This window comes from Terrapene carolina, unplaced genomic scaffold, assembly GCF_002925995.2.
Source record: "Terrapene carolina triunguis isolate 2854851 unplaced genomic scaffold, T_m_triunguis-2.0 Scaffold69, whole genome shotgun sequence".
Taxonomy (NCBI): Eukaryota; Metazoa; Chordata; order Testudines; family Emydidae; genus Terrapene; species Terrapene triunguis.
The window spans coordinates 1,135,376-1,149,120 of record NW_020664420.1 but is presented as its reverse complement, the minus strand read 5'-3'; the positions used below and the strand labels follow the sequence as shown (position 1 = coordinate 1,149,120).

General features: G+C 43.9%; 1 protein-coding gene across 50 annotated transcripts in view; it reads left to right on the top strand.

Annotated features, from left to right (window-relative positions):
• Positions 1-1,465: 1,465 nt before the first annotated feature.
• CELF4 (CUGBP Elav-like family member 4) overlaps positions 1,466-13,745 on the top strand; it is an 833,225-nt gene continuing 820,945 nt past the window's right edge. For 46 of the 50 annotated variants that reach the window (XM_024196884.2, XM_024196869.2, XM_024196853.2 and 43 more), the window contains exon 1: positions 1,481-1,760. In XM_024196884.2, the coding sequence (XP_024052652.2) occupies positions 1,481-1,760 (280 nt within the window). Of the gene's footprint in view, positions 1,761-13,745 lie in introns of all 50 variants that reach the window. The other 4 variants (XM_024196889.2, XM_024196888.2, XM_024196886.2 and 1 more) reach the window with 2 other exon arrangements.

Here is a 13,745-nt window from a genome sequence, read left to right as displayed (position 1 = left end):
ACACACACACACACAAAGAGAGAGAGAAACACAGAGAGAGAGAGAGAGAGAGAGAGAGAGAGAGAGAGGGAGAGAGAGAAATCAACCAAGAAGGTGCTTTTCTTTTTCGGGCCAGGTAACTTGAAGTCTGCAAAGCAGCTTTCATCTCTCCTCCTAATGTTTCCCTTTCTGTGCTGCTAGCATCAGTCCCACCAGCAAGCCTCAACAGATTTCATTGGAGTCTAAAGGAAAAAAATGCTTTGAACGCTGGTAATACTCTTATTTAAAAAAAAACCCAAAAACTTATGCTTATGGGGGTTTGGTCTGTTTTTTTGCCCCCTCCGAACGACAGGAAATGAGATCGTATTTATTTAATAGAGTACAATTTAATTGTCGATAATGCATTGTTCGGACAAGCAGCTCTCAGCCCTGATGAGAACAAAATACGTGTAATGTTTCCATCACAGAGATAGAGACAGACTAGTCTGATGGTTTGGGAGCCGAACAAGGAAATCTTATCTAAGCCGTCTCTTGCCCAGCACATACACTCCCTTACAGCCCACTCCCGGCACGGATTGTATGTAAAATAAGTATCCTCTTCATCAACAGTAGTCCTATAGCTTTCCCCTTCCTCTCCCAAGATCCCCCTTTCCTGGCTTGATGGCATAATACCATAACTAAAGAGCAAGCAGGGTATTTTTTCCCCCCCAGATGCAACAAGATCAGAGCGAGTAAGCGAGAGAGAGAAATGATACAGCCCCCACAGTAAGAGCAGCCTGTGATGCTGAGGGCTTCCTCCTTCTCTGAACTGCTTTTATGATCAATGTCATCATCGCCGTCGTGTTTAATAGAATAATAAAGCCAGCGCACCTTGGGTCCCCCCCCCACCTCCAATAAAAGGCAGTTTTCCGGGTGATGATGGAGATTAAAACACGACAGCGATTGATCGTAAGGCTTTGCAAAGGAAAAGGGAGGTGGGGGGGGGAAATCATCATCATCGCTCCTAAAAATGCAATCGCTCCCCTTTGCTCACTTGGCACAATAGAAATTGACTCTCTCTCTCCAATAGCCATGCGCCTAATGCTATTTATAGCCAGGGGCTGGGTTGGAAGGTACCATTGAGCTTCTCCCAGGCAGGCAGAGGGGGGGGATGTATGTGGGTGGGGGGGGTTGGCTGGATGGGAGGAGGGGGGTTAGCCAGGGTAGTGGCAAAAGCAGACCCCCCTCCACCCCCCCCAGTCCCTACCCTGCTCATCCACACGCGCACCACCCCCTAGTCTGGCTGGGAATTTGAACCGCTCCAGCCTGTTTAAACGGAAAGGACACAGATCCTCAATGTAATAAAAAAAAAAGAAAAAAAAAAAGCCAGCCCAGAGCCAGGGAGCGAGGCAGAGAGGGAGGAGTGTGTGTGTGAGTGTGTATGTGTGTGCGTGTGAACGCGGGAGAGAGAGCGAGAGAAGAGAAGCGAGGGTGGGGGGAAAAGGGAAAGAAGATTTTCTCTATGTATATAAAGATGGCCACGTTAGCAAACGGACAAGCAGACAATACCGCCCTGAGTAGCAATCACACCAACCCCAGCACCAACGGGCACATGAACGGATTAACCCACAGTCCCGGAAACCCAGCCACCATCCCCATGAAGGACCACGATGCCATTAAGCTCTTCATTGGGCAGATCCCCCGCAACTTGGACGAGAAGGACCTCAAACCGCTCTTCGAGGAGTTCGGGAAGATCTACGAACTGACGGTGCTGAAGGACAGGTTCACTGGCATGCACAAAGGTGAGCTCCCCTCCAACTTTCCCGGGAGAGCCGGGGAGTTTGGGGGGCGCGGTGGGGCTGCCAGATCCTAGAAAGCGAAGCAGAGAGAGAGAGAGGGGAAAAGGGGGGCGAGGGGACACACACACACACACACACACACACACACACACACACACACACATCGCACGCGGTTTATTTATTTTTTTGTTAATGTCTTGCCATGCTTTTGCTTTCCGCGGCGATGCAATCACGGGCGCCCGCCGGGGTTGGCCAAAGGCGGCTGTCCACAGACGGGTGGTGCTGAAAAGACGGAGAGGGGCTTCTTTATTTCTCTTTCGTAGCGGCACATTTCCACACAAGGAGGGGTGTATTTTACAGCGATTCCCGGGGAGAGATCCGGGATCTTAAAATAAAGGGATGGGGGAGGTTGAGTTCCTTTTTTTTTAAGGGTGGGAGAAAAAAAACCCAATCAAAGACATCGCAGGCAGGGTCCTAGACAATTGCAAAGTAGATAGCATCGGGGCTCATTCAAAAGGAAGGACTATTCTAGCATCCCGAGCAAACATAGCATGCACACACAGAGACACTTTCCTTAGCGTGGATGGTCAATTCTCCGGGCGTGCTGGAAGAGATCAGGAACTTTGGGGGGTTTATTTGAATGCTCTGGAGCCGCGTTCATGTAGGGTTTTCTTCCGACCTCCTCCCCCCCGGTCTTAGTTGTAGCGGCGGAGTGGGGACTGCAAATGTTTCGTCCTCGGGGCTGTGATGTTCGGATGTGTAGTTGAGATGAGCAGGAGTTTAGTGCTTGCCACCAGATTGATCGCCAGGCATGAAAGTAGGACTAAACTGAGTAACTTGGAGGTAATTTACATAGGAGACCCGCTTACAAACAGGATGCGTTGGTAGCCCAAATGAACGACCTTCTTAACTCCTGATATTATTATTATATTTTATTGTTATTCATAATTATTATTCTTATTAATTATTATTTTAGTTTATGGAGTATTGCTTTGAAAAGAGGACACAGCCTCGATCAAACAGAGCACAAATGCGACTGTGTGGTCACTTTAGATCCAGGGCTGGGGGGGAGTCAGATTTATGAAATTAAGGTTTAAATATCAACTTCTGTTAACCCAGCAGACTCCCAGTGGACAGGGTCCCAGAGAACAATTTCATTGGGTTCATATCTATTCAGCTTGCTTGATGAGTTGTAAATCTTAAAGTTAACGGCACGTTTAGCAGTCAGCTCCCCCCCCCCCCCCACTCCCCACCCCGGCAAAGAATGCAAATATAATCCTATGTCCAAGAAAACAATATCTAGAGCAAAGAGACCGAGGCGGGCATATAAATTACAGGGCATTTTCCCTCTCCCCGGATAATCAGTATAACCTAGGAGCTGTTTCACCTTTCAGTCAAGCTTCCTAGAAACCACATCAAGGTTAGTGTTTGATGTTTATCCTTTAAACAAGTCGTCGATAAAAATAAGCACCGGGAAGGCGAGGTCCTAGGAGATTGTTTCTAGCAGATGAGGGGTAGTTCCAGTGGGCGGTGGGTGTGAATGATGCGGGGTTCTTTCTTAAGAAAGAGGAAACAATAATAATGAATAATACAAACTTTAGCACGTAGCTTCGCCTGGATGCAAAATCCAGGCTACCCGGGCAGGTGGAGATGGGATCTGGCTAGAGGTTTCTTCTTGTATTTAGTCTGTAATTATTTCTAGCTCTGGGCAAACTTTAATGCCTTTCTATTTTATAGAATATGTATCTCACCCTGTAGCTCATACATTGTCCGCAGAGATATGTGTTTGTGTGCACACGCATAGAGCGAGCGAGCACTTCTCTTGCTGCCTGAATAATGTTGAGCAAATATTCCCGAAATAAGCAAGCCGCCAGACTTCATTTTCCTCCAACTCTATCTAAAGCTGCCACCTAGGGTGGGGGGATCGGTCAGGGTGGATCAGACCAGGCTGCTCTAGAAACCAAGCTCATTTTCAGCCTCTTCGAACTTCTGGACTTCGGAGTGGGGGGAAAAATGCTGATGGTTGTTGTCATGGAGCGGGGCTAGGCGCCGAGATGCCAGCGTTTGAGAGATCGGTTTTATGTAGTCCGTCCGAGAAGTGTTTGGACTCCTTTCGGGTGATGCTGCTGATTTATTAGCTAATCCTGATCAAAATGTGCCTCTGGCTACCTGAAAAAAAATTACTTTCTTGCCACGGGTGATTAATTACTATTAAGTCAAAAAGCATGGCGGGGCTTTGAAAAATTAGGATTGTGTTTTGCTTCTAGGTTTTTTTCTTTCTTTCTTTCTCACTCCCTCGCCCCCTTTTCTTTTTTCCTCATCTAAGTCAGCAACATAAAGTAGAATATTAACTCAGATCCCCCTTTTTGTTTTTGGCATGGTTGAAGAATGGCATAAAGATCCTCTAACTTAGATCCAAGAGCATAGAGTGGCGGTATAAAAACCCCAGTCGCTTTCCAGAACTGCTGCATAAGAGTGTACATGAATTGATCCCTTACCCTTAGTAGATTTCACACGCAGACCTAGCCATGGGGGTATCCCAGTGAAGGATGTCAAGGGTTAATGGGAGCTGTAGTTTATTTAACTGTGTGGAAGGCGATCCCTTTAATAAATAAATTGATTTATATATATATATATATTTTAAAAAAAAACCCGTAGAGTAAAAACATGGAGATCAGTCATCTCAGGTGTAAATCCACTGAAATGAATGGAGTGGAGGTGTGCCTCTCAGCAACAGTAAAGAGATCCCTGTAGGGTGTTTCTGGATGACAGGGGAAATTGAGAAGAATAGATCTAAAGGTAAAGTCAGAGATTGTCCCGGTCCCCCCCTCAAAAAATTCCACCTCAAAAGCTTATGAGCTCCCAGGCTCTGTCACAGTCAGATTTCTGACATCCAGCCCAGATACTTGAAAGAAATGCATTTGTTTTGCAGGCACGTGTGTGTAAGTGTAAGGATCGCTTGATCCCTGCACAGAAAGGCTTCCATGGCATGATCTTAACCCTTACGTCCCTCCATCCCCCAATCCTCCCTCCCCCCCTCCTCTTCCCAGTGGGGCAGGAACACACACTCATCCTCTGCTACTTTATTGTGTGGTTGGGAGAGGTTTGTGCGGATGTTTCGCCAGCAAAAATCTAGGCAGTTTTGACCCACCCACACTGATACACACACACACAAACAGAGAGAGAGAGAGAGAGAGAGAGAGAGAGAGTCAACTAATCACAGTCGAACAATTTAGCAAGCCATCCATTCATAACTTCCCCCCCTCTTGTCTAGCAGCAGAGTATGCTTAAAGGCTGAGTTACTGGGAGACATAAAGGTTAGTGCTCTCAGGACAGCCATATTATAATGCATTATTTGAAGTCATTTAAGGCCAATTTTAGTGGTATTTAGTATAATATTTATGAATTAATGTAATCAAAACATAGAACTGTCCCAACAGACTGAAGCAGCCTTTCCTACCGATGCATACTTGTACCCAAAGCCTGGAGTGGGTTTTAATTTGAAGCACACAGGCCTGGATAATATTCTATTTAGGAAGTCAGAATAGATCTGAAGAAGTGAGGTTTTTACCCATGAAAGCTTATGCCCAAATAAATCTGTTAGTCTTTAAGGTGCCACCAGACTCCTTGTTGTTTTTTTAGAATAGATCTGTGTATCCCACTCTCAACTGCGATTCAGTGAAACACAGGCAGGTTAGTGCACTTAAAGAGAGAGGTTGTGGGGGCTGGTAGGTACAGCATTGTCCTGAAAGCTACAATGTCCTCTCAAATCGCCTCTGAAAAAAGAAAAAAGAACTCAGAGAAAACCACCATGGCAGTCACATTGTTAGGATGATGTACTCAAATGACCCAAATCTCACTCAACAAATCAGGAAAGGCAGCTAGCAAGATGCAGTACCCAAATATCAGTTTATTTCCCCTGTTTGCTATACCCTCTTCTCAAAAGCATGACTAATTTTGGAATTTCCGACACCTGGGGTAAAGGTATGTAAGGCTTATTTATATTCTCCCATGGGAGAGAGAGAGAGATTGCTCAGCATGATATTAGTTTTTAGGATACCTCAGAAATTCAAAATAATAACAATGACTATTAAATTAAAAGGCAAGATAGATAGATTATAAAGATTTTGGGAAATGAAAATTTAGTCGAAAAGGAACACAACTAAATACAGGTGCTGAATAAACAATTCCATGACTGAAACATAAGGTTTGCCTGGCTGAACACAATGCACGTAGTATTTAGTGCGGTAGTAAAGCAGACAAGTTTTAGGGAGGAGAATGTACAAATAAATTGGAACAAAAGAGTGGAGGCTTTATGCCTCCTGTCTGAAGAACAATCCCTGAAAAGAGGCGAAAGACAATTGGATAGCTTGATCTAAGAGAAGAAAACAAAACAAGCAAAAGACAGACGAACAAAAAACCTCAAACAAGCCTCTATACATTAACAACACCCCTTATAGATGTAGCTATATCTATGTACATTTTATGTCAAACAAATAGCCCAGGTTGCTTTGTAAATTAAAACGCTAGATTTTAACTTTGCAGTGGCCTGGACATCAATTCTGGTTTTGTATAGCATCTGCACCCGGTCCTGTTATGGTTGTTACCGTTGTGTCAGCATTTCCAATACAAACTCCAATTTTCAGGAGTCTCTCACTTGGCTGTTAAGTTTTGCACTTAGCTGCAAACTTGTTTTCCTCTCCATCCCCTTATCAAATGAAATAATAATACTTAATATAACATGCTTAGTTTATAGTTATAAAACGGGAGGTGGGGTGGGTGAGAAGAAAGAAAATAAAAGTTTGTAGTTCGAGGTGCTTTTTTTTTTATTTCTACAGCTTAAACCTACATTTCATATATATTTATAAACTGAGATTCTTCATGACAGTCAGTAATAACACGTATTACTGGGAAGAAAAACTTTTTAAGGGGCTGACTTATTTTTAACGTGAGGCCAACAGAGTAACATATATGGGCATCATAAAAGTAAAGGCTGTAATCGCTTCCAAATACCTGAAGGATTATTGAGCGTGGTCATTGGAGGAACTGACCAGAAATGACAGTCCTGATGGTAGAAAACACTAGAAACATTGTCGCAGTGAGGACCAAGAATTTGATCCATCTAGTCAACTCTACGGTCTCTGACAGTGGCCAGTGCCAGATGCTCCAGAGGCAGGTGCAGGGCACCCTGTGGGGGAATGATTTAAACGGGATATTAGCAGGCAGGCAGGCAATGGAACAGTCTTGTGAGGGAAGTTGACAGAGTCACGGGGAATTTTGCCTGAGTGAAGAGGGAGTAAAGCAGCAGGAGCTGTGTCGCATTTAACAGGAATTTGGATGCAACCCTTCGAGAGGGAGGGCGGATTTAGGAACTTCTGTGTGTGTTGCAGGTGGGCTCAGGGCGAAGGGGCTGAAAGATCGAGAAAGGGCCCTTCTGGCCTTGAGAGCTGCAAATATGCAGCAACCTTTTTCAGCCAGGCGTAAGAGAGTTTTTTATCATGCGTACCGTATGCGCATGCAGGCCAGCCGCATTGACCTGGCAGACCATGACGACTCTGAAGGAGCTGTTACGGTCCCTCCCGTCAATCGAGTGTGACTAACGGAGGGTTTATGCGACAGACAGTTATGGTTTCAAAGGAGAAATGATTGGGGGAGATGATACCTGCATTGAAAAAAAAACAACAACAATTCCAGCAACTTAAATATGTCCTGGCTGTAAAGTTACAGTGATAGTCCAGAACAGCAGAAGGCCACAAATTTCATAGTGGCTCACCTGCCAACTCCTTTGTATTCGTGCCCTACAATACTTTGTCCCTGTGTTTGTCCAAAGCAGGTGAACAGTTACATGAGCTAAAATGAGCACAGTCCTCACAGAGAACAGGATGATGAATCTAAGCATCCTCCTCTCTTTAGCACCAAGGGCTGGCCCTCTCCTCCCACCATGGAAGTCAATAGGAGTTTTACCATCTGCTTCAATGGGAGCAGGATTGGGCCCCAGGTTTGCATGCAGTCAGTTACCTCCCCACACGAGCCCTGCGCTAGCTGTATGGGCCGCATGATTTTTAAAAGCCGTGGGTGGTGGATTTACATCGTAAACCACAATCTCTCCGGTCGATGTTATCAGCTGTCCTGTACGTCCAGGGTTGAGCTTGTCTCTTTTCCTAGATTCCCTTCAATGGAACAAATAATACTCAAAGGAAGAAGGGAAACCAACAAGAGAAACAACTCCTATTACAAGTCTCTTCCCTCCTTTCTCACGCACTGATGCCACAGGGAGTTGTGCCAGAGAAGGACTGAGCCTTATCTATTAAAAACTGCAGTGGGGATGGGGAGGGAATCATGGCAGGTAGAAATTAAGGCTGTTTCCCCGCCCTTGCTCTGTGGACTGAGATGTGGTCTATATAATAAGGATCTTTTTCTTCCTGAGTCCTCCGTGGCATAACTGAGATCTCATGGAATGATATTCTGCACGCTCTGTGCTGCAATACCTGGTGCGAGCGGAAGTCAGGGGGTCATCACGGGATTTGCGTTTGTTTGCTTTTGTCACTTTGAGCCCCAGCCCGGATGCAACATGCAGGTGAACGCAGCTTTTAATGCGCATTCATTATACACAACTGACATCTTCTCTAAGGAAGAGAAGGCGTATTATGGTAGGTGCTTAACATAAAGATGGATGGGAACACTAAGCCGCTCAAATCAAGTGCCTGACCATATGCAGTGGCTAAAAATAAATAATATCCAGGCATCTATTCCATGGAAATGAATGGAAAGACATATAGATATAGACATTGTGTTAAGTTTGTCAAGCAGGAGCAGCCAAAAATATTGATCAAGGCAAGGGGGAAAATTGATAATGAACTGGACTCCAACAAGATTTTAATTGACAGTGACTTCCATGAGCCCGCTTTGGACAGTGTATATAAACTGACCACAATGGAACTTTATTGCAAGGCACTCTCCTTTAATTAATTGTCACCTTTGTTAAGACTGGCTACAGATCAAAGGTTTAAAGATACTTAACAGGTTCTTAGTAACAAACCCTTAACATGCATTAGAAATATCCGACAGCTGAGCCAATGAGGCATACAGATTTCGATCTACCTCGCCCTTATCTGTTTATTTCTCCCTCCTTTATTCAAACAGGGACAATCATTGCTTAACATTAACCATTTCATAGGACGGGTTTGTTGTTGATGCTCTTGTCACTGGGAGCCTGTTGTTGTCCGGAGAAATGGGCTGTAAAGATATAAGTTAGAGTATTTTGCAGATAGTGGATCACACCAATGTGCATTACAGATAGACAGACAGACAGAAATTTTCTCTTTTGCTTATGCCACACAATCCCTTTTTTCCCCTCACTGCTGTTTAAATCTATAATTCTCTTCTTTAACTCTGGAAAACATAATGGGATATCATTTGTATGGAAGGTGCTGTACTGAATAGAGTTGTCTCTATAATGTTTATAGAGAGAGAGATACTAGTGTATACTAGATATACACAATCATACATATATTATACATACATATTCATGAAAACACACGTTCAGTATACACATGGATAAGTATTTATATGTGTGTGTGTACAATATGCACATAGTCGCATATCTCTCTAAATATTTCACTTTTCAAATGTAACATTACGGAAAGCTTATTCTTAGGTGAAAGTGACAGGTGACTTGACTTCTTGGAATCAGTATATGAAGAGTTGACTGTGATATGAAGCTGTTTGTTCATTGTGCTAATTTAATGATACGGTCACACCTAATTAATCCATGTCTGGTTTATGCGTAGCGTGTCTGGGTCTCAAAAATATTTAAAGATAACCAGGCTGAACGTGTGGCTCCTGACATGAGTTTTCTTCAGACAGAAGAAAAATGGAGCTTTGCAGACAGTGTTGGTCTGATTAGAACGGACTGCATACTTGGGCAGTTTCTAATACAAATATCGACACATATAGTGCACACACAGAGTATGCCTGCACATGTACATAAAGGACAGACTTCTCTTTGCACATAGTTACTCTTCGTTTCAATCTCTAAGGGTAGATTCACCTCATTCAATAGGCATCACTCACTGCAAACACACAAATATCTTTGTTGGAGTCGACAGCTTCTTGCAGGTAGATGAATAAAGCAGCATCAGCCTATTAATATCCCTATAAAACAGTGCTTCCTTACCAGGATCCAGAGGGTTGAAGGCTTTCAAAAGATCAAAATATATATCACAGAGTGCTTGTAGAACTCCCATGATTATGTTTCCTTTACATAATGTTTTAATTCACCATTTGATTAATTCTAAGGGGTCCAGTGTTTTAGGAGGGGCGGGAAGAACATTACTTTACTATCCTAAGATGCTTGAGGATGACTGAAAATCACACCTAAATTATATGTAGCAATACAGTAATGAGCTCATCGATACTTCTTTAAGGAAACTGACAGCCTTATAGGAGAGATTCAGTTCTATGAGCAAAGGTCACAATGTAGATATTCTTCATTAATAATATCGATAGCTTGGTTGACCAATCTAACCAGAGACTGTATAAAGTAACTGCTGTAACAGTCAGGGGAGGAGGACAATGCAGAATTTACAGAATTGTCCTGTAATGTTAATAATATTGATTGATTCTAATAATATACTAAGGTACCGATGTTTTGAAGCACTGCTTTGAAACATTGCATGCGAGACAGATCCCATTCCTGAGCAGATTGCATTGGCTTGAAACTCTTTGAAAGCTAACACAGTGAAAACTCTGCTTTACTGCCTATTAAAAGCAGGACTCATCTCTTCCCCGTTATTCAGAGAAAGGAATTTTCACCCTGTCCAAACAGAAAGTGACCCACTTCTCTGCTATCACACATCTATCTGTATCTTTCTTTCACATAAGATCTGTGCATGACTGTATCACAGTAGCAAGGGGATCATAGACATTAGAAATAGCAGACTCTTTGGGCCACCTAGTCTAGCCCTTATCAGTGAAGGATTGATCCCTAAGAGCAATTTTGCTTTGTTATCCTATGTGGTGATGCAGAAAAAAACTGTCTGGTTATTTTCTTGTTATTTTACTTTATTTTTTTTCTTGTTTTTAAAATATTTTAATTTAATTATTGTGAAAAGAATCAAGGGAGAAGGAATGCTCTCTCTCTCTCTCTCTCTCTCTCTCTCCAAAGCAGACAAGGGCCTGATCCCAATCCCATTGAAATCAACAGAAAGACTCCCCCTGATTTCAAGGGGCTTTGGATCAGGCCTCAAGTTAGAAACAATTTTGCAGGATACTGCTCATGAGACAGGAACTCCCAGTAATATGGAATGTGACTGCCTTAAGATTGTTAATCGTATAAATCTAGACACGCAGACCGGCTTGCTTCAGAATCTCCTAACTACTCCCTCTTCAGCTATATGCTGCCTTACCTAGGTTTGCTAGTTCATTCACTCGGTTATACCATTCAGCTCGAAGTGTCTCATTCCGGTCGCTGTACAGTAGTTTCAGGATGGTTTGCCTTGCATTATTCCTTGTTTCAGTTTAGAGGGCAAGAATTTTCCTTTTGCAGGGGTTTAATTGCTTTTGAAAGCTATTGATTTGATCAGATTCAGTCTTCCATAATACATGGATCGGGGGTCTGATTTTTCACTCTCTTCTGTGACTTGTGCAGTTCCTCATTTATGTGACCCCTCCCTACATCAGAATGTTTTTGCATTTTGTTTTTTGAAAAGAAGACAAAGAAATGTAGGTCTCATTCAATAGGCTGCCAGTAAAAAAAAAAAAAAGTACCTTGGTGGGAAAGGGAAGCTAAACACCCTTGCAAAAGTCTTTAGAAGACATTATTATTACATCGTTGTTTGCAAGAGATGGTACATAACTGATTTAGAGGCCCAGCAAATAAGTATTTTACAAATGATTTCATTTCAAGTCCATCATGAGCATAAGGGATACAAAAAAAACCCCAAACCAACCAACCCATCAATACATTGCCAGTGAATTTGCACATAAAGATGTTGCTGGAGATAATGGTGATATAGTGGTGACAGTTTTTACTTTCCACTCATGGGGATACTAAAAGTTAATGCCATATTAAACAAAACAAAAGAAAACATTGGTGTTCATTCTTTACTATTCACTACTGGCTAATATATGGCAGGGCTGCCCTCTTCAAAATGCTGCCAGTGCTTTCAGTTGTTTTCCAGCTAGGGACAGAGTATGATCTAGCGGTTATGGGCTCACAATGGGCAATCAGAACTCCTGGGTTCTAATCTTAGCTTTGAGAAAGACTCACCAATACAACCTGAGCAGGTCGTTTAACTCTGAGGCCTGATCCGAAGCTGTGAAATCCGTGGAAAGACTTCACTGGGTTTTGGATCATCGCCTTAGCTTCTTCATCTGTCAAATGGGAAGAATCAGACGTCTGAGGGAATGTGAGGCTTAATCAGTACTGGTAAATGATTGTGAGGATCTTAGACGAAGGATGCAAAATCAGGGCAAATTATTGGGAGCAGGGGAAACGCCCACACCCGAGTTCAGGCTTTCAAACGTGGGGACGGGAGGAAGAAATGGTTCTCAAACGTTTTGTCTGAGCGTCTGTTTGGGCCTGCTGAAGCCAATGGGAGAGTTGCCATTAGTTTCAGTGGGAAGCAGGAGCAGGCCCTTTCTTTGTAACGTGGGTGCCTGTACTCATTCACTAACTCCGGCTCTTGAATGGAATATTTTAAAAGGAATCATATAGGAGCTATGTACTGTCATTATTATTGCTCCTTAGGGAACTGCCTGGCTCTGGGCTTTAGGAAAGGGCTAATCCAGGCCTTTCTACTCTACAGGCCTGGTGAAAAACCTGCTGATTTCAATGAGCTTTGGATCAGGCTTAAGCCACTGGGTCCATAGCGCGCATGGGTCAGTGGTGACAGGAAGTTGCTCCCGTCTGATGGCTAATTGCGTTGGTGGTCTCTGTCCATTGGCAAGGACATGACCCAAAGCCCATTGAAGTCAACGGGGATTCTCCCACCTGGCTTCAGTGGGCTTTGGATCAGGTGCCTAGTGAACAGAGGGCCACTTCACAAAAAACGACCAACACTATGGGCATAAGAGGACAGGAAAGGAGGCGATGGAGTGTGAACTCCCATTATCCTTCCATGGCAGAGTGGTCCAGTGCAGGGGCAGGGTGGAGGGGGCTTCCGGGGTTCGCTATGTGGATAAACAGAGGGTTCGAGTGGCCAGTCTGTCAAATCAGCATGAAACTCATTTGAAAATCATTTCAGTGAAAAGGGGTTTTTCAGGGTATCTCCGCCACTAACCAGCTGGCAACCAATACTAGCAAATAAAACAGGCGGGTTTGGGTTTTGGTTTGTTCTGGGGTGGGATTATTATCATTATTATTTTTTGTGACTACGTCAATAGCACATTTGTCATTTCTCATCCCCTTCGTGCTCATCGTTTGGACCCCCAACGCAGAGGAAGTGGGGTTGGTGGAAAGGTGGCTCTGAATCGCTGGTGGCATAAACCCGCCCGTCCTGCTTTTTCAGCCTCTGCTTGCTTGCAGTCTGGATGATCCGCTTTTGTCGCTGATGTTCTGCCGAAGGTGGGAAGGCAGGTTTTGCGTGTGTGTGTGTGTGTGTGTGCAACATGATGTTGTCTGACGGCCTGAAATCCAACTTAGTCTCCGTTTCGCAGGCCCTGGGGCAGCAGGGGAAGTCGGTGTTTAATTATTTATATATTGACTTAGCTTTCCCTGCAGCATGAAGGGGAAGAACAGCGGGTTCTTATTTGAAAAGAGGGGCTCTGTGTTCTCTCCAGTCTGGTCTTCCCAGCAATGATCACTCGCTACTGACCGGTTTATAGGCGGGGGCCACGAAGGTGCTGGTAGAATTTGGACTCAACCTGACTATTCAGAAAAGGATTCGTCCCTGCACCCCTCCCCCTCCCATTCTCCCCACTTAAATCCAGTGGCAGGATTCCTGGAAGCAGGTTTATCATTCAAACAACGAGCAACTGGCGCAGTGA